Source organism: Sminthopsis crassicaudata, chromosome 4 (assembly GCF_048593235.1).
Source record: "Sminthopsis crassicaudata isolate SCR6 chromosome 4, ASM4859323v1, whole genome shotgun sequence".
In the NCBI taxonomy this organism is placed as follows: domain Eukaryota; kingdom Metazoa; phylum Chordata; class Mammalia; order Dasyuromorphia; family Dasyuridae; genus Sminthopsis; species Sminthopsis crassicaudata.
The window spans coordinates 290,134,111-290,161,214 of record NC_133620.1 but is presented as its reverse complement, the minus strand read 5'-3'; the positions used below and the strand labels follow the sequence as shown (position 1 = coordinate 290,161,214).

Here is a 27,104-nt window from a genome sequence, read left to right as displayed (position 1 = left end):
ACACATACACACACACACACACACACACACACACACACACACACACACACTCACCCTCTGGGTTTGTCAGGAGCTGTAATAAGTCCCACGTTGGATGTCCAAACCTCAGGGATTATTAGCTGCTGCTTGGCTCTCTTCCTTTAAAGCTTCCTTCAAGACCATGCCCCAAGTCCTGACATGCTTAGAGAGCGTAGCTGAGATGCCAGAGCTCAGCACTCCGGAATTGGGGCAGTCTGACATTCTCATTTACTTCTTTTGCTTTCACAGAGATGGTACCTATGTGTGCATGTATGGATGTGCATGTTTGAATGAGCAGTGAGATGTGCCCTGACTGGTTCCAGTGCTCCATTATTTGTATTCTTTTACCTCTTCTCCCTCGGATCTTTTCTTTAAATAGTATTTTATTTTTCCAAATACACATAGATAGTTTTCAACTTGTATTTTTTAAAATGATTTTGTGTTCCAAATTTTTCTCCCTCCTCCCCTCTCCCCAAGACCGTAAATCATCTGATATAGGTTAAATATGTACAATCCTTTAAAACACATTTCCATATTTTCATGTTGGGCAAGAAAAATCAGACCAAAAGGGAAAAAGGTCAGCTTCTCTCTCATCTTAACACTCCTTGTTTTAGGGTTTCCTGATCCTTGATTCTTCAGGTGTTGCTGCCCAGAGTTGCCTCAGTGTTATGTGACCCTCCCTAAGAGGTGGCTACAATTATTAGCATTAAAATTTAACCTTTCCTTCAATTTAATATTCTAACAAACATTTACTAAGCACTTGCCAGGAGCAAAGTACTATGTAAAGAGCTGGGGACATAAAGATAGACGTGAATCAGTTTGCCATCAAGGAGTCAAGACCCCTATATAAGTAATAAGTAGAAAGTGTAGGTCAAATAATACAGAATAATTTCCAAGAAGGAAAGGTTGCTAATAATAGTGGATCAGGAAAGGACTTCTGTAGAAGGTGGCATCTTAGAGAAAGTTAGGATTCTCTGAGGAAGAAATAAAGGAGTGTATTCCAAAATGGTAGCCAGATTGTACAAAGATACAGAAGCAAAGCATGGTGCATTATGTACAGGAAACAGTTAGCAGGTCACATTTTTTCATTTTTTTATTAAAGCCTTTTATTTTCAAAACATATGATTAAATAATTTTCAACATTCACCCTTGTAAAACCTTATGTTCGAAAAATTTCCCCTCCCTCCCTCCCCCTCTCCTCTTCCTCAAACAGCAAGTAATCCAATGTATATCAAACATGTGTAATTTTCACAATTATCATGCCGCACCAGAAAAATCAGATCAAAAAGGGAAAAAAATGAGAAAGAAAACAAAATGCAAGCAAATGATAATACAAAGAGTGAAAATCAGTCCCCACAGTCTTCAGACTGTGGCAGATGGCTCTCTTCATCACAAGACCATTGAAACTGGCCTGAATTATTGTTGAAAGGAGCCAAGTTCATCAGAATTGATCATTATATAATCTTGTTGCTGTGTAAAATAATCTCCTGGTTCTGTTCATTTTGCTTAACATCATTTCATATCTCTCCAGGCCTTTCTGAAATCATCCTGTTGGTCATTTCTTACGGAACAATAATATTCCACAGCATTCATATACCATAATTCATTCAGCCATTCTCCAACCGAGGGTTATCCACTCAGTTTCTAGTTTCTGGCCACTACAAAAAGGGCTGCCACAAACATTTTGCACATACAGGTCTCTTTCCCTTCCTTTAAGATCTCTTTGGGATATAAGCTCTGCAGAAACACTTCTGGATCAAATGATATGCACAGTTTAATAAATGAGTTTTAAGGGTATCATGAGGAGAATGATAACGAAATGAGTCTTGAAGGAGAGCCAGAGGGTAGATAACTATAAATACAAGATTAAGGCATTTTATCCTTGAAGCAACAGGGAGCTAATGAAGATTTTTGAGGAAGATGCAGCATGGCATGGCCTTAAGTATTTTTTAGGGATATAAGTTAGGCAGTTCTGTAGAGGATGAATTGAGACTAATTAGGAAGCTACTGTAATAGTTAAGACAAAGTGAAATGAAGGCTTGGAACTAACTAGGTCTGTGAGTATAGAGAAGGGGTCAGATTCATGAAAAATTGTGCAACAGAACATGGCTGCTGATTGCATGGTGGGGGGGGAGTGAGAAAACCAAGAATGACTGTGATTGTAAACCTGAGTGATTTCAAGAATAGTGGAGATTTTGATAGGAATAGGGAAATTTGGAGGACAGATTGGTTTTTTGTTTTTGTTTTTGGAGGGGTGGGGTTTGGAAAATGTAGTGAGCTCCCTTTTGGATTTGTTGAGTTTGAGATGTCTGCAGGCTATTTAGGTGAAATTATCCTGCATGTGGTTGGTAATGTGAGACTAAAGGTTAATGGAAGGATTGGGGCTGGTGTGTAGATTTTGTTGTTAACTGCAGATAATGATAATTGAACCAATTAGAATGTTGAAGGCATCTAAGGAGAATGGATAGGGCCTTAGAGGTGTCCTCATTTAATGTTGAAGGAAGATGATAAACTAGCAGAGGAGACTGAAAATGATTGGACAGAAAGATAAAAACAATTAACAATAACATTGTCACAGCAATTAAAGGAAGAGAAATCATCTGAGGAGAGGGGAAGATTCACTATGTCAAAAGCTACAGAGGGTCAAGCTGAGGACAAAGAGGAGGCCATTATATTTAGGACAGGAAATCATTGCTTACCTTGGAAAAGCAATTTCATTGAAAGGAATGCAAATATATAGGCAATGATAGCCCTTTCTAGGAATTTGTCTATTTAAGAGAGAAGGTACATAGGAATATAGCTTGAGGAAACGACATTCATTGAAGCAAAGGACAAATAAAGATTTTTTTCAAGATCAGGAAGACGTGGACATATGTGTAAGCCTTGGAAGAAGAGTTAATGTATAGGAGAGATTGAAGATGAGAGAAAGAGATTGGTCAAGGTGCCAAAGTGAATGGAATGGATAGGATAAGAGATAGCATAAGAGATGGGGTTAGCCTTTATAAAAGAAGGTTCATATTCATCAGAGATCTAAAACAAAGTTAGGGAGAATGGGGGATTTTGAGCAAAGTTTTCAAGTGTGGAATCAAAGCGAATCATGACAGCAAAGAAGGAGAGAGAGTCTTTTGAGAGGAAAGGTAGAAGTGGTGAGGTGAGGAGTGAGGAGAGGGTTCAGAGAAGCCATTGTTGAAGAACGTGATAGAAAAGAATAACAGCATAGCTGTATAATAGTGGGGACTAAATTAAGATTAGACGACAAATTTCTGGTGAAAATACAGTTGCTATTTGGTCTCCATGACTATTTAGCAAGGATAGAAAGTGGGTAATAAGATTTCCATGATTGGGATTTAATGAGTGATAGTACAAAGAGGTAAGAATTAAAGGCTAGATGATAGTGTGTGAGGGCACTGCTTATTCAAAGACTCAAAACTGTGGATTGTGGAACAGAAATGATAAATTGTGGTACATGGGAAAGAGAGGAAGAGAGATAGGAGGGGGGGGGCTGGGATTCTCTGCAAATCAAGATTTTGCCTTTTCTAGTAGACCCAATTGATCTATCTTTGTAAAGGGCAGAACTCTGAAGAAGTATACTCGAAACAAGATGTTAACTTAGTGGAATTAAGATAATGATTCTCTAGTTTACATGTACTTAATATAGTTCTACAAGACTGACATCGATGATGATGTACTTATATTAGAGTATATAAGAGCCAACAAGAACTGGGAGAGACATTCCATCGTCCACCATCATGGTGGCTGGCCTGTCCCCTCCTTCATTTCTCCACTGAGACCAAGGCCCTTCTGAAGGCCCTCCAGAAAGCTAACTCTGGCTTCAGGTGAAGGAGACATGTAAAGGAGACAATTAAGACTTTTGACTTTATCCCTGACTATTCTCATGGTCATTGTTCTGCTGAAACCAAGGCTGGTCCTGGGACCTCCAGAAAATTTACTAGGACATTACATATCTTGGTCTACCCTATTAGATTTCTGAAAGGAAGGGCTAATCTTCCACCACATTTCATTTTATTGAAAGTACCCTGAGGGCAAGTATTCTGACTTCAGGTACTGTGTTTACATCAATGTACCTATCACTTGTCATCAGGATTGGGTAAGCCCTGGGAAAGGAAGCTCCAGGAAAATGAGAGCTTAGATAATCTTGAAGGCAGCTGAGACTCTCTGGAGCCTCCTTTCCCTCCAGGAATACATGGGGGCTACCTTTGCTTAGGTTTTTTCCTCCAGGAACATTTTTGAAAGGTAGCATGATGGGAGGGCACTGGACCTTGAGTTAGGGAGTTAGGGAGACCTTTGTTTAAATCTTACTTCACATACTTCCTGTTTGTATGATCCTGAATAAGTCACAGAACCTATGGCTCAGTTTCCTTATCTGTAAAATAAAGGAGTTGTATACTAAATTCCCTTTTAACTTTTAATCTAGGATTCTGTGATCTCCTGTAGGCAATTCTTGGTCCTTTTAGGGTCCTTGTTTTGTTTTAAGATCTTTTGATTTCTTTCTCCCCTTTTCTTAACTTCTAGCATCAGAATTCCTTAGATTCATGACTGAATTGTTTAGTCTTATTTACCTCCATTATGAAAACTCCTGAACTGTTGGTATATTTGGAAAAACTTATTCTACATGAATAGCAGCACTCTTCTCTTCCAGCTAGGCTGATTTCCTAGCCAAAATCCTTCTTTCTCACAAATCATGACTTTTATTGCCTTTGCAATTTTGCCCAAGCTGTGACTTTCTTGGAGAACCTTTCCTCCTCAATGGCTGTGAAAACATGCTCAGTTTCCAAGACTCAATTCTGCTCATATCTTGTCAGTGGATCCTTCCCTAACCACTCAGGGATCTCTTCTTGCTTTGAGCTCCTGACACCTCAGACATCTTTGTGTCCTAACATTACTTGACCATGAATCTCTACACCATTGCATTTGGTGGTCATTTACTTTTAGTTTGAAGAGCTCTAGTGAAGAGATATATCACATCTTAGGACCATACCTTACACTTTTGGACAGTTAGGAAGTTTTTCCTTCTTGGCATCAGATTAATTTTGTTTCTTTGAAACTCCCCCTCCCTCCTTTGCTCCTCTATTTAGTTGTACCTGTTGGAATAAGCTGAACAAATCTCATCTCTCTTTCATGTCCTTCCTGATGAATTTTTTCATCTTTAGGCTAAATATCTCTTTTCATATTTTCATACAGAATTAATATAGCACAATCTGAAAGCATTTCATTATCCTGGCTACGTTTTCTTTCTTTTTTAAAAAAATAATTAAATTTTTAAAAATTATAGCTTTTTATTTACAAGACATTATGTATGGATAATTTTCCAGCGTTGACCCTTGCAAAACCTTCTGTTCCAAAATTTCCCCTCCTTCCCCCGCTTCCCATCTCTAGATGGCAGATTAAATATGTTAAAGAATATGTTAAATTCAATGTATACATATTTATACAGTTATTTTGCTACATAAGAAAAATCGGATTTCGAAATAAAGGTAAAAATAACCTTAGAAGGAAAGCAAAAATGCAAGTGGACAAAAACAGAAGGAGTAGAAATGCTATGTTGTGGTCCTCACTCATTTCCCAGAGTTCTTTTCCTGGCTATAGCTGGTTCATTTCATTACTGCTCTATTGGAACTGATTTGGTTCATCTTGTTGTTGAAGAGGGCCACGCCCATCAGAATTGATCATCATACAGTATTGTTGTTGAAGTATATAATGATCTGGTTCTGTTCATTTCACTTTGCATCAGTTCATGTAAGTCTCTCCAGGCTTTTCTGAAATCATCCTGTTGGTCATTTCTTACAGAACAATAATATTCCATAACATTCACATACCACAATTTACCCAGCCATTCTCCAATTGATGGGCATCCATTCATTTTCCAGTTTGTAGCCACTACAAAAAGGGCTTCTGGCTACATTTTTTGACCATTCTGGATTACTGATGTCTTTTGTCAAATGTGATATCCATATTGAAGACGGTATTCCAGTTATGAGCTGATTATGGCTGAGTAAAATAGGACAGCATATCTCTCTGCGGCCTAAGATTGTTTTAAGGTTTTTAGCTGCCTTATTACTCTTTTGCTTCATTCTGAACTCATAGTCCTCTAAAACTCTCAGATCTTTCTATATCTCATTCTGCAGACTGAGTTCATTTCTCTCCGCCAGGTGGTGAGTAGCATGCTTCATTGTTTTTTTCCTTCTAGTATTATGGTTGGTTGTCTCATTGGTCAGAGTTCTTAATTAAGTTTTTCAAAGATTTTTATCTTTACGATATTTTTGCAGTAAATGTTCCTTCCAGTTCTGCTCTCTTCACTACGTATCAGCTCATATAAGACTTCTTGTGTTTCTCCGAAACTCTCTCCATCATTTCTTTTTTTTTTTTAATTAATTAATTAATTTATAACTTTTTTTTTTGACAGTACATATGCATGGTTAATTTTTTACAACATTATCCCTTGTCTCCATCACTTCTTACAGCACAATTTGTTGTTCAGTCATTTCAGTTGAATCCAACTCTGTGAACCCATTTGGGGTTTTCTTGGCAAAAACACTGGAGTGGTTTACCATTTCCTTCTCCAGCTCATTTTATAGATGAGGAACTGAGGTCAGTAAGGTTAACTGACTTTCTTGGAGTGATGCAGCTAGTGAATGTCTGAGGCCAGATTTGAAATCAGGAAGATGAGTCTTCCTGAATCTAGGCTCTGCTCTCTATCTGCTGTACCACCTAGGTGCCCCTGCAGTACAATAGTATTCTGATATATTTATATCTCATAATCTATTCAGCTGTTCCTTGATTGATAGACACCTCCTTAGTTTCCAGTCTTTTTTCACCACAAAATGAACTGGTAAAATATTTTTGTATATATGAGTCATTTCCCTCTTTTTTGGAGTCTTTCAGGGTATAAACCCAGTAGTGTTAGTTCTGGGTCAAAGGGTGCAATCGGTTGACTTTTGGGATATAGCTCCAATTTGCTTTCCAGAAAAGCTAAATCAGCAGTGCATGAATGTGCCTGTTTTGTCCTCTAAAATTTGTCATTTGATTTTTTGGTCAGCGAGGAGGGAACCTCAGAGCTGATTTCCTTCGCTTTTTTAAAATTATTAATGGTTTAGATGATTTTTCGTAGCACAGTTGATATTTTGGATTTCTTCTCTTGAAAACATGTTCTTTTCCTGTTTTAATACCTTTTCATGGCTGTTAATCTTGTTTTCTCAACTGGATTGTGAGCTTCCCATGGGGAGGGAATGGGTCTGACATACTTTTGTATGTTTCAGAGGACTGTTCCCAAAACAATTTAGTAAATATCCAATGGAGTGAAATAAGTAATCCATTAGAGACAGATCAGATACATAGTACCTGAAAAGAATAGAGAAGCAGAGGAAGAATGGAGAAGGAAGAGAAAGAAAAGGAAGAAGGGGAGAAGTAAACATTTGTATCTGAGGCCTGGGGGTAGGGTCTTGCCATCCTGAAAGCCCAGTTTCCTCTGATTCTGCTGGGATCTGCCTATTTCACAGGCAAAGTGCCAGCAACCCATGAGCTGTTGTCCAGACCTGAGTCATACACCCAGCCTTAGCAGTCTCTAATCAGAGGGTACCACCCATTCTTCCCTCCTGCAATCTGCGCCCTACCATCTGCAAAGGAAGGGGGTTAGACCATTAAATGACAACTCTAAATCCATGATCTCTTGGGTCTGATCAGTCTTCTAATTTTTGTGTCTTTGCTTCTGAAATTCCATTCCTCTGTCTCCAACTTTCCTTTCTTGTAAACTTCCTACATGGCTTAGATGTCAACACTTCCACGAAGCATTCCTTGACTTTCTCATCTGAAAGTGAGCTCTCCTTTTTCTGAACTCTACCCTTCCCCAGAGCACTTTTATTGTCATATTCTATCCTATATTGTAATTATTTGTATAAATGAATGATTCTTCCTATTCATGGGAAGTTATCTTCTTTTTTTTATTATATGTGAGGTAATCAAAGTTAAATGACTTGCCCAAGTTCATACAGTTAATAAGGGTCAAGTGTCTGAGGCTATTTTTGAACTCAGGTCCTCCTAACTCCAGGGCTTTATTCACTGTATCACATGACTGCCTTCATGTGCATTCTTTTTGAAGGCAAGGGCTAAGGTTTATTTCAGGATTGACCACAAAAACATTTATAAATTAATGAGAACTTTGCTCTATAAATTCAAATCTTTGGCCCACTGACTTGAACTGAACTTTGTGGTAAGTAATCATCCCAAGGTAATTTGTTACCTGAGACAGTAGATCCCATCCCACCTGGGCTGCTTTCCCAGGCCCAAGCATTGCTTTATAGTTTAGTGTCAGAACAGAAAGGTAACCACATAGGCCAATCGCTTTTTATGGAGGAGAAGGAAACATAATTTACTCAGAGATGACACAAGAGATCAGGACTTCAAGGGCTCTTTTCACTAAATATGGCTTTCTGAGATAAACTGTGTCAGCCTATAAGGGTGAGATATTCCTCCCAGAAGCCTCTCCTCTCCCTCCCAGAAATGCCTCCCAATTTAAAGCATCATTGCGCTCTGTCTCCTCTTTCAGACTGCCTTTTCAAGGTGTGCCCCATGAACCGATACTCAGCCCAGAAGCAGTACTGGAAAGCCAAGCAGACCAAACAGGACAAAGAGAAGATCTCTGATGTTGTCCTACTCCAGAAGCTCCAGGTGAGGAGGAGGAGGACCCTGGGGTGGAGTGGAAAGGGATCTCAGGATATAAACATTGGAGCACAGAGCACAGAATGTTAGAATGTAAAAGTTCAATGTTGGAAGGAGACAAAATAGTCCAAACCTCACTGGGCCACTTGGGCTTACCTTTGACTAAAAGTGCAGTCTGTTAATCTTCATTGCCAACTACTCATTTTGTCTTCAGTGTGCAGAAATTTCCTGCTCCCAATCTTCCTTTGCCTACATCGTCCATTTTCCACTTCTGTGACTTACCCCCAGCAGAGACTTGACCCTATTCCCTGACCTCATTGCTCTTTGTTATGTCTGAGTGTCCATTCAGAGGACTTGACCTTGGCATGAAGCTCTGACCTTGAGGCTGTCTCCAGCCTTACTTCCCAAGACTCTATCACACTTAATCCCCTTGGGTAGTTGCTAAAGCTTGAGCTAAGAGGATGCACTTATTGGGGTTAGGGAGCGCAGAGATCACTCTGCGTCCCTTCTGGCCCTTGCAGCTGCCTGGCAGATGTGAGCAGCACAGGAAGTGGGGGTGGGTGGTGGACTGATTGTCTGTGGCAGAGTTATAAATAACTTCAAGTGTGTCTCTTCCTGGCCTGGAGGAGGGTGGCCTGTCTCTTACAAGGTTCTTTTCTACTCTGTGACAGGCAGAGGCTGTGTTCCATGCTAATTCAAACCCAGGTGTGTAAGAATACACTATCACATACACCCATGTGCACACATTCAGATGAGTATTTGCTTATTCATAGTTTCATACTTAAATACATGTAGGGTTTAATATGGTGCCTGACACACTAACAGGCCCATAATAAATGCTTTTCAACACTTTGCACACTTAAACTAGAGGTTCATAATCAGGATTTAAACACATTAATAGACCCGGTGTCTGTGAATCGATTTATTTAAAAAAATTTTTTTGGATAACTATTTCAATGTTATGCATTCTATCTTGTGCATTTAAAACTATTATTCTGAAAAAGGAATCTATAGGTTTCATAAGATTGTCAAAGGAGTCTATAACCCACCCCTTAACTTAGACTCATTTTTTAGATGTAGATGTACACAAATTCACATCCTTGGTGTGTTGTTGTTGTTGTTGTTGTTTTTGCATATACACAGTCATAGTTATAGGAAACAGGATAGCATGGTGCAAAAAGCATTGCACATACTTATGAACTCTCTAGGCTTAATTTCCCCATATATGAAATGAGTGTTGGACTATGTGGTTTCTAGTGTGCCTTCCAACCCCAGCAGCCCATGTTCTGTGACATTTACTCACAAAATGTCATCTAACACATCTACTTACCAAAAAACTCCTACTCTGATGCCTCATCAAGGCATTGGGGGGGGTAACATTAGGTTCTGGGGCTTTGCCAGCTAAATTCGAGCTCAAGCTCTGGTAGCTTCTACAATCTGGGAAAGGCTTTGAATAGGGTCCTGGCAACAAACCAAGTCTCCTTTCAGAGGACCAGCCCAGCTAAGTTCAGAAAGTCTCATTACTAGTAGGCTACATGCAGGATGATTCTTTGGCCATGAAATAAAAAAACAAACAAGCAACAAAATGACCTATCAGACCAATGCGGGCTCCTTTCTACTTCTTCAATAACAATGGCCAGACAATGGGGATACAGATGCCAGAATCCTATCAATCTTGATGGTCTTGCTATAAATCAAGAAAGGAAGTTACAAGTAAGAAGTAAGATGATCTAGAGTTCTCCTTGAAAAGGCCAATAAGGGAATATATAGAAATGGTTTTATTCTGTACCCAGAGGCAACTAAATATACCATTTCGTGGGATACTAGGTCATCTTGTACTTAAGTACTTATAATATGTGCATGCAAAAAGATGTGGAGGTAATTACACTCACATTTGTTGTAGAGGGTAAATCAGACTTTCCAAATTAAATCAATATATACTTTGATACTCAATGACTTTAATTCAAAGCTGGAATAGTGAGATAGGTAAAAAAAAATTATGTTGAGAAATATGGTTCAGAAATAAGGAATGAGAGGGGACAAAGACTTAAATCTTACGCAGAAATCTCATAACTATATATCCCCTTTTTTGAGAACTGGACAAATGCTGAATAACATTAAAAAAAAATCCAAGTGATTCTCTGTTAACAAAGAAAAAATTCCTCATTGTTAATGTGGAATCCATTTCTGAATCAGCTATCTGTACTTAGTGAGACCATTGGCTTTTTAGAGCAAATATCAAAATGAGTACTAAGTTAGGTGAAATAATAAAAATGAAGAGAAAAAAATAATATGCAACTAAAATGATTCCAAGCTGACTTATTTAAACAAGGTATTGATCTTTTAAAAAATGGAATATGGACAGAAAAAGGACTTTGGCACTGATTTGCCATAACACTTTGATTCAGAGATTTAATTGACATCAGTGAAGAGACCAAATTAATTTAAGAAGCATTTCAGTCAGCAGATATTTATTTGGCTTACAAACCAAATAGAGATTTATGGCAGCCAAAGGCAATACTAGTTTAACATGTTGACTCATTTGTAAAAATCTTACAGAGAAAGATGATGGAAGACAATAAGCACAATTGGAGATAATAAAACAGAGGGAAGCTGAAAGGTAATCAGTTTAAAGAAAGCTTGGCAAGGCCCCCAACTAAACAAAGCCATACTGAGCATATTTAAGGAAGGAGTACAATAATCAGAAGAAAGAGGGAAAAGATCAGCAAAGTACCTTAGTCATTCATTTTAAATAACAAACCCTTTTCTCCATTGAGAAAAGTAGACCTGCCCACTTTTAATGTTATGGTTTTTAATATTCCTCTAGAAGATTATTATTGAAGGAATTATGGTCTTGGATGTTATAAGAAGTATATATGAGGTGGAGGAAGGGAACACTGTTGATGACAACAGTGACAATGGGAGCAGTTAAAATGGAAAGGGGGAAATGAGAGTCAAGACAGAGAGAATGTGGGGGCGGCTAGGTGGTGCAGTAGATAGAGCACCAGCCCTGAATTCTGGAGGACCCGAGTTCAAATGTGATCTCAGACACTTAACACTTCCTAGATGTGTGACCCTGGGCAAGTCACTTAACCCCAGCCTCAGGAAAAAGAAAAAAAAAAAAAAAGAATGAGAACAGTGAGAGTGAAAACACTGAAGGAGATCAGCAGGTTTTGACCTCCATGTTCCCAAGCTTTGGTGACTTCTCTCTGGCTTATTCTCTCATCTTCCAGCTCCCTCTCTGTGGAATGTGATTATTTAGAACTAGAAAATGGAACCATTTCTTTTACCCTTGAATGAATGAGGTTGGGTGGAGCCCATGCCAACTCAGTGTAGTATGAAGTGCAGAAATTTCAACCACTGCAGCCCTTGTTAATCCCAAAGGTACTCCAGACTTAGATTTCATTCATTTCCAATTCATGCCCTCTTCTTAGAGGATGCAGGGAGATCTGCCTTCTGGTCAGTGAAGCTTAGTTAGGGAGATCAGTCTCTGGATTTTCCTCATTAAACTTAGTAACACCTTGAACTTGGAGGACAGAGATCCTGTAGTACAAGTTCTCAGTCTGTTTTGCTATTGGTGAAGTCAGAGATTAGACTTGTTGCCTTCGTTCCCCTTACACAGACTTAGACTCAAAGACCCAGACTTGTCTAATGAGCAAAAGGAGCACTGGCCGGTCAATCAGCCAACTTGGCTTCTCATCCCAACTCTGCCACTGATTCACTATGTGACTTTAGGCAAATTATTTCTCTCTGAGTCTTGGCTTTTCTTTTTATAAAATAAAGGATTTAGACCACATGGCAATTTATATTCCCTTCTAGCTTGGGTAGTTTGTGAGTAATGTTAGGAAATAAGATATCTCTTGGCTCTTTCTAGATATGGGTTCACAGTATCAAGAAGAAATTCATGAGGGGATCATAGATTTATATTTGGGTGGATTCTTAAGAAAGTAGTATTGGAAAGCTTGCTGAGTTTGGAGATAAAACACTTGGGCTCACACCCTGACTGTCATTTATTTCTTGTGACTTACTCTGGGTCTCAGGTTCCTTATCTGGAAAATACAAGGATTGGATTTGGTGACTTTTAAGGATCCAATCTTAAAGTTGAGTACAATGCCTGGCACTTAAAAGGCACTTAAATGCTAGTTTGATTGACTGATTGGTCTACCTCTCCTCATTTTGTAGATGAGGAAAGTGACACCCAGGTTAGATAAGTAACTTGCCTTTTGTCATTCAGATAATTACTAGCAGAACTGGACCTAACACATAGGCTGCCAAATCACGTTCTTTCTACTACATTCTAGGTCTCAGCTTTGGATTCTCAATCTGGACTTGGCTACCTATCCAGTGCCTGCTCCAGCTGGGCTGGTTTTGAGCTTAGGAGTCACTGACTCATTTTAGATACTCTCAGGATAAGGGCATCTGGGAATTCTTTCAAGAGTGGCACTAACTCCCACCTCCAGACTTTAGGGAGCTGGGACAAGTCTTGCCTCTCCCTGCCTGTCTGCCCTCTACCTCTGTCCTCTTGACTCAGTATAAGAGAGTAAGTCTGCTGGGCCTTAGAGGGCCAGTGGGAGGAGAGGGGAGAGGCCAGGAAATACTGAAATTAGAAGAAAGGAATTCCTGACTGAGAGGTGTGAAGGAATGCCTAGGGAAGACTTTCTTCTTGTGAAAAAGAAAACAGTAGGAGAACCACTACTAAGTTTGATCTTTCCTTTGTGGCATAAATAATCGTATCTCTTTATAGATCTCTTGCTTTGTGGCTTACAAAGTGCCTTTCTCACAATAGCCTCATGGAAAGGTAGTGTGAGTGTTGTCATCTACATTGTATAGATGAGGGAATTGAGATAAAGGGGAATTAAGCTCAGGAGGTCACATAGCTAGGTGGATCAGAGGTGGGTCATAGGAGCTGGTGAGAAACCTTCAATTCAGAAAAATAGAATAAATTGTTCCAAGTCTTTCAGGGATTAAATATCAGAATTGAGATGGCAGAGGCAGGCAGAGGTAGGATTCAAATCCAGAGCTCTTTCTACTGTGCCTTTTTCCTTACCCATTACCACTGGGTATTCTGTTGCCTACCGAGGAGAAAAGCCCTTGTCAAAGACAACAAGTAGTAGCATTAGAAAGGATATGCAGTCCACTGGGGGTGTAGGAGTTAAGAAAGAGGTGATCCAATCTAGGATGGAGGAGTGTTTTTATGGGGTTTATATTGGCAGAAAGTTTGTGCTTTAACAATGGAGGTGAAAGACACCCAATTCAGTTGGGAAATCTTTCCTTGTAGGATGTTAAGAATAGGTAGACTGTCAGAAATGTTGGATGCTATTCAGAGCCTTAAACTTCTCTTACCTGTAATCAGCTTCCTGGGATATCAGTGGCTCAGGGCAAACAACCCCAACTCTTGAATCTTCAGTCTGAGATTGGTGGATCCTGGCCCTTCATGGCCCCTGAGGTCAGAAACCTGCTGTATTTGATATAGGCAATTACCTATATCCCCATTTCTCAACTGCTATTATCACCTCTGGTGGCTTGGATTTAGCATTCACTTCCCTCTTTCCATTTTACCCATTGTTTGCCCACACTCAAGACCACAAGAGTACTGTGTCTTTTTTTTTTTCAATAGTATTTTATTTTTCCAAGTACATGTAAAGATAGTTTTCAACATTCATTTTTGTAAAACTTTGTGTTCCAAATTTTTCTCCCTCCTTCCCTTTTTCCCTCCCTTCCCAAGATAGCAAGCAATCAGGTATAAGTTAAACATGTGTAATATTTTTAAACATATTCCATATTTGTCATGTTGTGAAGGAACAACAAGACCAAAAGGGGGAAAAAAACTATGAGAAAGAAAAAGCAAACAAACAATAAAGGTGAATCAAAGCATAGTTTGATGCACATTTAATCTCCACAGTTCTCTCTCTGGATGTGGATAGCATTTTTCACCTTCAAAACTAGTTTCCTAGATGTTTAGTAATAAGGGAAAAGAGAGCATGTAAGTTAAGAAATAATATTCCAGACTTAGGTTAGTAGAAAGGGAACATGATACAGTAGTTAGGGAGATGGCTTCAAAGTCAATGAAACTTGGATCCAAATCCTGATGAGATCCTGGGCAAGTAATCTTTTCAGGGCTTCCCAAGCTCCTTAATAAATTTGTAGGTTACAGAGCAGTTGTATTGGTAGAGGGAGCATGTTCATTTTGAGTTTCCTAATCTAATGAAATCACAGATCCAGTACAGAAAAGTGATAGGAAAAGTCTACCTAGTTCCAGATTAGATCAGACCTATGCTTTCTAACTTAATCAATTACTATAGTTCTTCAGGCTTAATCTGGTCTAGGGATTTTGCCTGGGAGATGGATTTGTATCATCTATTCTCATCATGGCCCTAAAAGAAAATGGCTTTGTCTATTTAGAATATGTCCTAGCTAAGTTTGTAACTTATTTGTCTGGATTTTGTGGAGTGCTACCATTGGTCCACTCTTCCAATTCAAAGCTCATCTTCAACCAATCAGGAAGTCTCCAGTTTGGGATGCTTCACCCTTAATATTTTTAAGTCTTTCATGATCTGTTGCTCAAACTTGATCTGTAATTTTAGTCATGCACTAACACACTCTGAGAAGTAGTGTCACTTAGAAAATAGGGAGATTCCCTCTGTCAGGAAGAACTGGATTTGAGTCCCACCTTTAACTCGTGTATTTAATATTGACTGCATGATGCTGGACAAGTTACTTAACCTTTCACTGCTGAAGAGAATTCTGTGACTAGGAGTTGCAGAGAAGTCCCTGCCTTTCCTCAGTTTCCTCAGTCTCTCTTGACTAGGAGAGGTTGACTTTGTTTCATTCATCTTGATCTATATCTTGCCACTGGACCCAGATGACTCTGGAGGGAAAAGTGAGGTAGGTGACCTTGTACAGCCCTCCTTTCCTTAAATCCAATTCACTTGCATACCATGGTATTACCTCCCTTCTTTTTGAAAATGAAGGATAAACAACAACAATCCTGGAACAGGGAATAATGAATTTCTGATCTAATGTGTATATAGTGTACCCATGATAGCTTATTTGGGAAAGATAGAATATTTTTTGTCATAGGGGCCAGGCCTCAGAGAGAGACTCTCTTCTAATCCTTTCCTTATTCTTTACTTTCCCCCCAAATTTGTATCTTTTTTTGTAGCATGCAGCTCAAATGGAACAAAAGCAGAACGAGACAGAAAACAAGAAAGTTCACGGGGATGTGGTGAAGTATGGCAGTGTCATACAGGTAGAGACTCACCTCCATCCTCATTGCTTCAGTGTCTCCCTTTTCTTCATCCCAACCTCAGCCTCCATCTATCCTTCATGTCTCCCCTCATTCATATGTATTTGGAAATTGGTGCCCTTTGAAGAAATGAATTTATCATTTCTTCTTTCTCTTCTTCCCCTATTTTATCTGGAGGATACTTAGGGAATGGAGAAGGTGACCTTAAGTTACCATCTTTGGGGTGGTAAACTGACCCTTGGGATACAAGGATGTGTGTGGATGTTGATTTGTCTCTCTGTGTTGTGATTTTGGTATAAAGCAAATTGTTTCTAAATTGATTAAGATCTGGGTATGATTGTGAATGTATAAATTTGTAGCTCTTTGGGTTAGACTGTGATTGGTATGACTGTAAGATTTGGGTGTTATAAGTATATTTTTTGTGACTTTATGAGGCTAAGGCGTGATTTTTGTGTGGCTATGCGTATAGTCACATTTGTGTGGTTTTGTGACTAAATCACAAATGCATGGCATGATGACTGAGACTTGGTTGATGTCGCTTCCCCCCCCCGCCCTAATTTCATGTACTTCATGTACTACTTAAGGTTTTCACAGAATATAGTGAAGAAACAGAAAGGTATCTTGAAATTTAGGGCTCAACATTTTCTCAACAAGTTAATTATAAATTGTGAGATTAGGCATTAATTTATTTTCACCATTTGGAGTAGCAGTCTAAGAATTTTTCCCCAGAATTTGTATAATAGTATCAAAAGACAGCAACTTTCAGAGAATATCTTGTGAGTCCTAATTCTGTTGTAATTGATGGGTATGATTGTGAATATATATATATATATATATATATATATATTGATCACTAATTCTCTCTGTGATTAATAGATGATTGATCATGAATGTATATGTTTTGGTGGCTGCAATTCTGCCTGACTAATGGTGCAATTATGAATGCTATTTTTGGATGACTGTCTTTATGACTGTGCTTGTGTGTGACTGATGGATAGGGTGATGAATGTATCTTTTTTGGGGCACAATAAAGTGCCAAGTCTGATGTCAGGAAGACTCATTTTTGTGAATTCAAATCTGGCCTCAGGTACTTTCCAGTTATCTGATCCTGAGCAAGTCATTTAACCCTATTTGCTTTAGTTTCCTTATCTGTGAAATGAATTGGAGAAGAAAATAATGATTTGCTCCAATGTCTGCCAAGAAAACCTCAAATGGGGTCACAAAGAATTGGACATGACTGAAAAATGACTGAACTTACATTTTTTTGTCAACTTTTTTTCTTTCTGTGATTGTGATTCTGCAAGTGACTGAATGGATTTTTTGAGTGATTGTTTCTATAATTGTGCTAGTGTGTGACTGATGGGTGTGTGTTGTGAATGTATATTTTTTGGTGACTATTTATAACTGTGATTCTCTGTGTGGCATGATTATAAATATGTGTTTGTGAGACTGTGCATGAATATATATGTGTAACCAGGCATATGGGACACTGTTTTTGTGAGTCTCTGTGCATGTTTGACTGCCTGTGGCATGGTGTATGTGTGGGTCCTGAGGTCATTGCTGGCTCAGCTCCCTTTGCTGGGAGCTCTCATTGACCCTTGGGGTTGGCCATCACAGCTTCCTGTCCCTATCTCCTTTTCTTTTCTTTCAGCTTCTTCACATGAAAAGCAACAAGTATTTGACTGTGAATAAGAGGCTACCAGCTCTGCTGGAGAAGAATGCCATGAGAGTGACTCTGGATGCCACTGGAAATGAGGGCTCCTGGCTCTTTATACAGCCTTTTTGGAAGCTTCGAAGTAATGGGGACAATGTGAGTCCCAAGCTGGTAACTGAGAAGAGTTAGGAAGGAGCTGAGACTTCTCGAACATCAAAGGTCAAAAGTTCCCATTAGAGGCTGAGACAATTGGATTTGGTATTTCTCCCATATCTTCGTTTCTGATCCTTTTGGGGAATGGGCTGGGGAGAACATTGACCCTCCAGTTTCACATAGGAAGAAAGCAGGGCCCAGAGAGAAGATTGGAAAGCCTGGAAAGAAAATGTTAGGAAAGAAAAGGTCCTAAGAAAAGGTGGGTGACTAAAGGGAGGGAGTTCAGCCTTCTCTCCCTGCTCCTTGTATTCTCACTTGTTCTCTCCCAACCAGGTGGTGGTGGGGGACAAAGTAATCCTGAATCCTGTCAATGCTGGACAGCCTCTGCATGCCAGCAACTATGAGCTCAGTGATAATGCCGGCTGCAAAGAGGTGAGGCCCAGAGGGATTGGGAGGGCTTTTTGTCCCCTCTTTTTTGTCCTCTTCTTGGAGGATTATGGGGTAACTCTGTTATCTGGGCTGGTGAAGGATGCTTGCATAGATAGTTTCTCCCATACCTCAGTATGTTCCTTATATGGGCTAATTTTGATGAGGGAGGAGAGGTAGCGATGAAGTGAATACCCTGGGAATAGGAGTTTTCAGGGCTCAGTCTAGGATTTAACTGTTGGAAACAGAAGATTGAATATATCCTTAAAACCGAATGTCTTCTCCATTGGGTTCTGAGTGGGATCAAGAGGAGGCCACTAGGGCAGAAGAGTGCCTGCTTGTGTCCCTCTCCCAGCTTTTCTACAGATGCAGTGCCCTCCCAATCCCTATACCCTCAGTTACTTGGCACCTCTAGGACTTTACAGGATTCATTTTCCTTCACCTAGGTCAACTCTGTCAACTGCACCACCAGCTGGAAAATAAACTTGTTCATGAAGTTCCGAGACCACCTGGAAGAGGTTTTGAAAGGGGTAAGAGCCCTAGAGATAAGATCTTCAAGATAATATTTTTTGACCCACACAACACCATATACCAAGATAAGATCAAAATGGGTCCATGATTTAGGCATAAAGAACAAGATCATAAATAAATTTGAGGAACATAGGATAGTTTACCTCTCAGACTTGTGGAGGAAGAAGGAATTTATGACCAAAGGAGAACCAGAGATCATTATTGATCACAAAATAGAAAATTTTGATTATATCAAATTAAAAAGCTTTTATACAAACAAAACTAATGCAAACAAGATTAGAAAGGAAGTAACAATTGGGAAAACATTTTTACAGTTAAAGGTTCTGATAAAGGCCTCATTTCCAAAATATATAGAGAACTGACTCTAATTTATAAGAAATCAAGCCATTCTCCAATTGATAAATGGTCAAAGGATATGAACAGACAATTTCAGATGATGAAATTGAAACTATTTCCACTCATATGAAAGAATGTTCCAAATCACTATTGATCAGAGAAATGCAAATTAAGATAACTCTGAGATACCATTACACACCTGTCAGATTGGCTAAGATGACAGGAAAAAATAATGATGAATGTTGGAGGTGGGAAAACTGGACACTGATGCATTGTAGGTGGAGTTGTGAAAGAATCCAATCATTCTGGAGAGCAATCTGGAATTATGCCCAAAAAGTTATCAAAATGTGCATACCCTTTGACTCAGCAGTGCTACTACTGGGCTTATATCCCAAAGAAATACTAAAGAGGGGAAAGGGACCTGTATGTGCCAAAATGTTTGTGGCAGCCCTTTTCATAGTGGCTAGAAGCTGGAAGATGAATGGATGTCCATCAGTTTGAGAATGGTTGGGTAAATTATGGTATATGAAGGTTATGGAATATTATTGTTCTGTAAGAAATGACCAACAGGAGGAATACAGAGAGGCTTGGAGAGACTTGCATGAACTGATGCTGAGTGAAATGAGCAGAACCAGGAAATCATTATATACTTCGACAACAATACTGTATGAGGATGTATTCTGATGGAAGTGGATATCTTCAACATAGAGAAGATCTAATTCAGATCCAGTTGATCAGTGATGGATAGAATCAGCTACACCCAGAGAAAGAACACTGGGAAATGAGTGTGAATTGTTTGCCTTTTTGTCTTTCTTCCCAGGTCATTTTTACTTTCTGAATCCAATTCTTCCTGTGCAACAAAAAATTCGATTCTGAACACATATATTGTATCTAGGATATACTATAACATATTTAACATGTATGGGACTGCCTGTCATCTAGGTGAGGGGGTGGAGGGAGGGAAGGGAAAAATCGGAACAGTACCCATGCATCCCTTTCCATCCGAGAAAGAAGTAATCATAATGGAAACTAGACTTCAAATATACTTCTGAGTTAAGAGAGTTTTATTTGACTAGTGGGTGAGGTGGTAGTTCTTCCAAAAGAGTCCCAGAGGCACAAATTATTCAGGAAGGGGAGTAGTCATGAATAGGAGGGAAAAAAATAGAAACTTTTAAAAGAAATGATCTCATACAGCAGAGTGAATTGATTGAAAGGTAAATAAAAAATAATACAAAAATAGCCAGATGTTTAGTAATTGTAATGCCCAATTTTGGCCCCTGAAAAGAGATAAAGAACCATTTTTTTCCTTTTGATAGAGAGGTAGGGGGCTATGAGTACAAAATAGTGTATATATTGCCAAACAAAGTTATTGTATCTGTGGGTTTTGCTTAATTGTTTTTCTTTGTTCCAAAAGAAGGCTCTGTTGAGAGTGATGGCATATTCATAATTGACTGTGATGTAAAAACAAAAGAAGTTAGCAAAATGTTTAAATAATGAAAATGATGGAGGTTTTGGGAGCAGCCATTAGGGAAAAAAAGGAAGAAAAGAGAAAGCCTAATTCAGGGCAATTTGGGGGATTTTCTTGGGATGATGATACCACTAAGTTAGGACTCAGGGTAGCTATGAAGAGAGCTGACAAATTGGAACATAAGAGTAAACCCAAGTAACCTGAGAATTTAGGCCAAGGAATAAAACAACATTTGTGAAATCTATTTGATAGTCTGGAAAAGGTGCCTGATTGATGAGCTAAATTTTAACAAGCTACTGTAAATAATTAGCACATTTTAGCACAATCACACTTTCATCACTTCTCTCATCCCAAGTGGGTACACATTGCTGTTAGCCTCTTGGTACTGACCTTTCTGCTTTGCAGAGGCTTCCTTGTCTCTCTCTCTTTTTTTTTTAATTATAGCTTTTTATTTACAAGATATATGCATGGGTAATTTTTCAGCATTGACAATTGCAATACCTTTTGTTCTAATTTTCCCCCGCCTTCCCCCTACCCCCTCTCCCAGATGGCAGGTAGATCAATACATATTAAATATGTTAAAGTATATGTTAAATACAATATATGTATACATATATCCATAGTTATTTTGCTTCACAAAAAGAATCGGACTTTGAGATAGTGTACAATTAACATGTGAAGTAAATCAAAAATGCAGACAGACTAAAATAGAGGGATTGGAAATTTTATGTAGTGGTTCATAGTCATCTCCCAGAGTTCTTTCACTGGGTGTAGCTGATTCAATTTATTACTGCTCTATTGGAACTGATTTGTTTCATCTCATTGTTGAAGAGGGCTACGTCCATCAGAATTATTGTTGAAGTACATAATGATCTCCTGGTCCTGCTCATTTCACTCAGCATCATGTAAGTCTCTCCAGGCCTTTCTGAAATCCTCCTGTTGGTCATTTCTTACAGAACAATAATATTCCATAATATTCATATATCACCATTTATTCAGCCATTCTCCAATTGATGGGCATCCACTTAGTTTCCAGTTTCTAGTCACTACAAACAGGGCTGCCACAAACATTCTTGCACATACAGGTCCCTTTCCCTTCTTTAAGATCTCTTTGGGATATAAGAAGCTTCCTTTTCTTGGTGGAAGTCTCTTCTATCTCCAAATTTATAATCTCTATGTTTTTTGAGTGGGGTAGCTAGGGGATACAGTGCATGAAGTACTGGGCCTACTGTCAGGAAGGCTTATCTTCCTGAGTTCAAATTTGGCCTTCCACTTACTAGTTGAATGCCCCATGGCAAGTCTTAACCCTATTTGCCTCAGTTTCCTCATCTGTAAAATGATCTAGAGAAGGAAAGGCAAACCACTCCAGTATCTCTACCAAGAAAACTTCAAATGGGGTCATACAAAGTGAGACATAACTGAAATGACTGAACATGAACTCTCGAACAGAATTGGGAAGGGATATAACCAGTGTTATTGTTACCCAGGAGTCTCAGATAGTATGGTCTCCAGATAATGGGACGAAAAAGGAGAACTCAGTAGTCCAGATCTTCTGTCATAAGACATCTTTTTCTTGCTCTGGGATCAGAGGATCTTGGGTATTTATAGGAAGAAAAGGATCCTTTGCTTAGCCCAGTCTGATTTATTTCCTATAAGATCCCAGGCAGAGAAGATCAATCACCTGGGAGACTAGAAGTTTCTCTGGCATAGAAAATTTCCAGAAATAGAAGGGACCAGGGAAAAGGCTGGTTAGAACAGAAGGGGTCCCAAGCAGTAGGAGGGGGATGGTTAGGTAACCAAAAGCCTGTTGGACAAAGGCCTAGAAAAACATAGGCCCTGTAAGGAATACACAAATGACTAATAAATGGTCTTTATTCTCAAGAAACTGACAATCCGTTGTTGGGAATAAAGTATGCTCAGAAACAGTCACAATACATTTGGCAGAAAGTGATTGGTGTTATAAGAGAAGTACAGACACAATGCTGTGCGAATTTTGACAACAGTGAGATCACTCCTGGGAAAGAAGGCTTTGGAAGGAATATGCCATTTGAGCTGAGTCTTGAATGAGTTAGGATTTCTGCAGACAGAGGGATGTGGGATAGGTGCTCCCTGTGGAGGAAACACTGAGGGCAGCGCTGAAGAGAACGTAAAATGTTCAGTATATTTTGGAAATTTGTGACTAGTCCAGCTCCTTTAAAGGTGTGAACTCAGTGCATAAGTAACAATCCTAATATCTGTACATAATTTTCAAAACTACCCTGCTTTTCTGTGTTTGTTCTCTGCTATACACACTTTTCCCTTCCTCCCTCCCCATGCTACACTATAGAAGGCTATCATTACACACATACACACACACACACACAACCATACTATACATACTTCTATTTATCATACTTCTTTCTCTGGAAGTAGATAGCATCTTCTTTCATAAGTCCTTTGTAGTTGATTTGAATATTAATATATTCAAATAATTTATTCATAATTATTATTTGAACAATGTTGCTATTGCTGTGACATTTTCTTGATTCTGCTCATTTTGTTCTTCATTATTTTATGGGATTATTTTTCTTGAGAGTACTCTTTCTATCTTTCCCTAAAATCATAATTTCTTTATTTTTTAAATTTTTTGTTGAGCAGTTCTGGTCAAGTGACTTGCCCAGGGTTATACAGCCAAGAAATATTAAGTACAGGGGTTCTCAAACTAAGGCCTGCGGGCCAGATGTGGCCCTTGAGTTATGGCAAATGGGCTGAGGAGCGGAGACAGAGTGTGAGGTTTTGTTTTTACTATAGTCTGGCCCTCCAACAGTCTGAGGGACAGTGAACTGGCCCCCTATTTAAAAAGTTTGAGGACCACTGGTTAAGTGACTGAGGTCAGATTTGAACTCAGGTCCTCCTGACTTCAGAACTGGTACTCTACCAACTACACCAACTAGCTGGCCCAAAAATCATCATTTCTTACAGCACAGTAGTATTTCATCACAGTCATGTATTAGCTATTCCTTAATTGATGGGTATCCCCTCAATTGGCAATTCTTTGCCACCATAAAGAGAGCTGCTAATAAATATTTTAGAACATACAGGTTCTTTTCCTTTGCCTCCTTCCAGATCACTTTAGAAAACAGACCTAATAAGAGTATTGCTGAGTTAAAGATTAAATACAGTTTTATAACTCTTTGAGCATAATTCTAGATTACTCTTCTAAAACAATTAAATCACTTTATACACATATATTTATTAAGTGCCTACTATATGCATAGTTATTGTACTGCCCCCTGGGAAGATACAAAGTTTAAATAAGACAGCCCTTGTGGAACTCTATAAATAATTGTAACAATTCACACAAGTACATTAGAACGTTATGAAACAAAATATATTGAAGTTGCAGATTCATAGATCTACAAACTTAAAACATAAGTTGTATGTTATAGACATGTGCAATATTTTATAACAGTAAATTACAGTTATAAGTGGATGATAAACTACAATTTCAAAAAAGTTTGTAACTATTTTGTATACTTGTCAGTTGAAGTCTGAGGAGAAATGTTATTGTAGTCCACATATTTGGACTTTTGCGCAGACATCTCTTATGATCCAAGTATAATTCTCAATGCTCCTCATAAAATTTGTGGTTTACTTCAGAATTCAGCTCAAATACCACTTCTTCCCTGAGTGCCCCATAGATTTTCTCATGCTGTGGTGGTGCCTTTTTTTTTTTTTTTTTTTTAAATCTCTCTCTCCCTTCCTCCTTCTCTTCTTCCCTCCTTCTCTTCCTCCCTCTTTATCTTCCTCCCTCTCTCCCTTCCTGTCTTCCTCCTTCCCTTGCTCCCTCTCTCCCTCCCTCCTTCCCTCCCTTCCTTCCTTCTTCCCTCCTTTCCTTCCCCTCTTCCTCCCTCTTTCTCTTCCTCTCTCCCTTCCTGTCTTCCTCCTTCCCTTGCTCCCTCTCTCCCTCCCTCCTTCCCTCCCTTCCTTCCTTCTTCCCTCCTTTCCTTCCCCTCTTCCTCCCTCCTTTCCTTCCTTCCTTCTTTCCTCCCTCCCGGTGAATGGGTGTTGTTTTGAAGAAGCTCATTGTGTTCATTTCTGGTCCCTATGGTTTCAGAAAATTAATAAACTGAAGAATGTCCAGAGGAAGACAACAAGGATATTTTAGGGCCTTGATACATATGAAGATGAATGGAAAGAACTAGGGATGTGTTTAACCAGAAGAAGAAAAGATTCAGAAGGAGTACAATAGCTGCTTTCAAATATTTGAAGGGCTGATGTGTGAAAGAGGGAATACATTGGTTCCCAGAAGACAGAAAGGGGAGCAATGAATGAAAATTTGAAGGGGCCACATTAAGTTTGGTTTTGGGAAAAACTTCCTCATAGGTAGAACTTCCCCCAAGTGGAAGAGACTGTCTAAAGAGCTGAAGGGTAGAAATAGCTAGATGGCAGAGTGAATTGAACAATGGTCCTAGAGTTAGGAGGACCTGAGTTCAAACCTGCCCTTAGACATTTAACACTTACTAGCTGTATGATGACCCTGGGCAAGTCACTTAACCCCAATTGCCTTGGTGCACCCCCCCCAAAAAAAAAGAGTTGATTAGTCTACCTCCTTGGTGGACTTCAAATAGAGACCTGAGGACCATTTGTTTAGTAAGTCGGCATTTTTTTTTTGGATGAGAGTCTCTGAAGTCATTTTCTGATTCTAAAATTCTGTGATTCTATGAAGCATAGGAAAAAAATTCCCAGACCATGTACTAAATTATATAAGTCACAGCCTTTTCCTCAGGGAATTACTTGCAGCAAGAAGGTTTCATGGTTGGGGAACCCTTTGGGTCTATCCCAACAACCCTCAACTCCACTTTGAGCCTTTCTTCTTTCCCCTTTCTAATTTGCAGGGAGATGTAGTACGTTTGTTCCATGCTGAGCAGGAGAAGTTTCTAACATGTGATGAGTACAAGGGCAAGCTACAGGTGTTTCTCCGTACCACCCTGCGCCAGTCTGCCACTTCAGCCACCAGCTCCAATGCACTTTGGGAGGTGGAGGTGAGACCCTGAGGATGCAGTTCCTCAGAGCCCCAGAGCCCAGTTCCTGACATTCATATGCACTAATCTGATCCCCATGTTGTTTGTGTAAACTTCCTTTAACGTAAAATATTATGTCAATACCAGTTGTTATTGTTGTTTTAACCTAAGAGCCCCAGTTCTATCTTGAACTCCTAACTCCTGAGGCCAGACCAGTACTCTTAATCTTTTCCAGCTGCAGTTCTTGAATCATTCCTCCCTCTCCATAAAGTTTTCTCTAGCCCTTATCTCCTTTCTCAACATTTTGAACCCATCTCCCCAATCTAATCTGCAACCTCTCTCATTTTTCAAACTCCAGGTCCCTGACTCTTAATATTTCCATTTCTTCTATGATCCTATGGGAAAAAAGCTAATATCTTCCAAATCACAAGGTCTCGCTCTTCTAGGAGCCCCAGTGATAGGAATGGAGTGTCTAAGTTCTTTGAGGTCACCCTCTTCTGCCTGTTCCAGTCTTCCCTTGTAACTTGCTCTTCTTGGGCTTAGCTTCATATTTTCCCACTCCCCTTAGATCTGAGCTCACCTTGACATCTTTCAGTTTCTATGATTCTCTCTTAGGTTGTTCATCATGACCCCTGTCGTGGAGGGGCTGGCCACTGGAATGGCTTGTATCGCTTCAAACACCTAGCCACGGGCAATTATCTGGCAGCAGAGGTGAGGACAGGAGACTGGTTGTGTGTCTTTACATATGTGTTTGTATAAACATGTGACTACATTTGTGAACACATAGATTTGAATACATGCATAAATTTACATGTTTATTTAAGTATTCTGGCATATGTATATAAGTGATACATACACATGCATATGCAACGGCTTAGAATTATGCACATATGCCAATACACACCTGTATATGTGCATTTTAAATATATGTGCATACCTGTATGTGTTGTGAAGGAATGTGGGGGAAACACCTGGGAGATTTCTATAGTTCTTGGGTTCTCTCTTACTGCTCTGCCTTGTTAGGGTGTGGTGTGTGGAGGAAGTTGGGGGAGCAATCTTATTACCTGTGTGAACATGGACAGCTCCTTTTCCCTCTTTAGTCCACAGTTTTCTCATCTGCAAAATTGGAGTTTAGATTAGATGATCTCCTAAATCTCTAATTTCTTTTGGAAGTAGGAAGTTAGTATTTAGGGTGACAGCTATGGCTCAAAATATGTGAGAATGAGGAAACAGCTACCTTATCCCTGGGATACTGGAGTATTGGACTTAGAATCAGAAGAGAGACCTGATTTCTAAATCCGCTTGAGATACTTATCAGCTTATAAATTGGGCAAGTTGCTTAACCACTTTCAGTTTCAATTTCCTCATCTATAAGATGGGGATAATACTAGCATTCATCTCCCAGGGATGTGAAGATTAAGTGAAAACATATGTGAAAGTGCTTTGCAAACCTGAAAATGCTAGATAAATACTAGCTATTATTTCACTGAGTTTGATGGAGTAGACCAGTTAATATCCTTTGTTCCTTTTCTAGGAAAACCCCAGCTACAAGGGTGATTCAGGAGAACCAAAAGCTACAGGAACTGTAAGTGG

General features: G+C 39.2%; 1 protein-coding gene across 1 annotated transcript in view; it reads left to right on the top strand.

The window, feature by feature from the left end:
- The window catches only part of ITPR3 (inositol 1,4,5-trisphosphate receptor type 3), a 117,249-nt gene that overhangs the window by 29,449 nt on the left and 60,696 nt on the right, over positions 1–27,104 (top strand). Inside the window, exons 3-10 of the mRNA XM_074311250.1 lie at positions 8,582–8,703; positions 15,857–15,943; positions 17,592–17,750; positions 18,081–18,179; positions 18,620–18,703; positions 25,386–25,532; positions 26,127–26,222; positions 27,046–27,096. Of these exons, the coding sequence (XP_074167351.1) occupies positions 8,582–8,703; positions 15,857–15,943; positions 17,592–17,750; positions 18,081–18,179; positions 18,620–18,703; positions 25,386–25,532; positions 26,127–26,222; positions 27,046–27,096 (845 nt within the window). The remainder of the gene's footprint in view (positions 1–8,581; positions 8,704–15,856; positions 15,944–17,591; positions 17,751–18,080; positions 18,180–18,619; positions 18,704–25,385; positions 25,533–26,126; positions 26,223–27,045; positions 27,097–27,104) is intronic.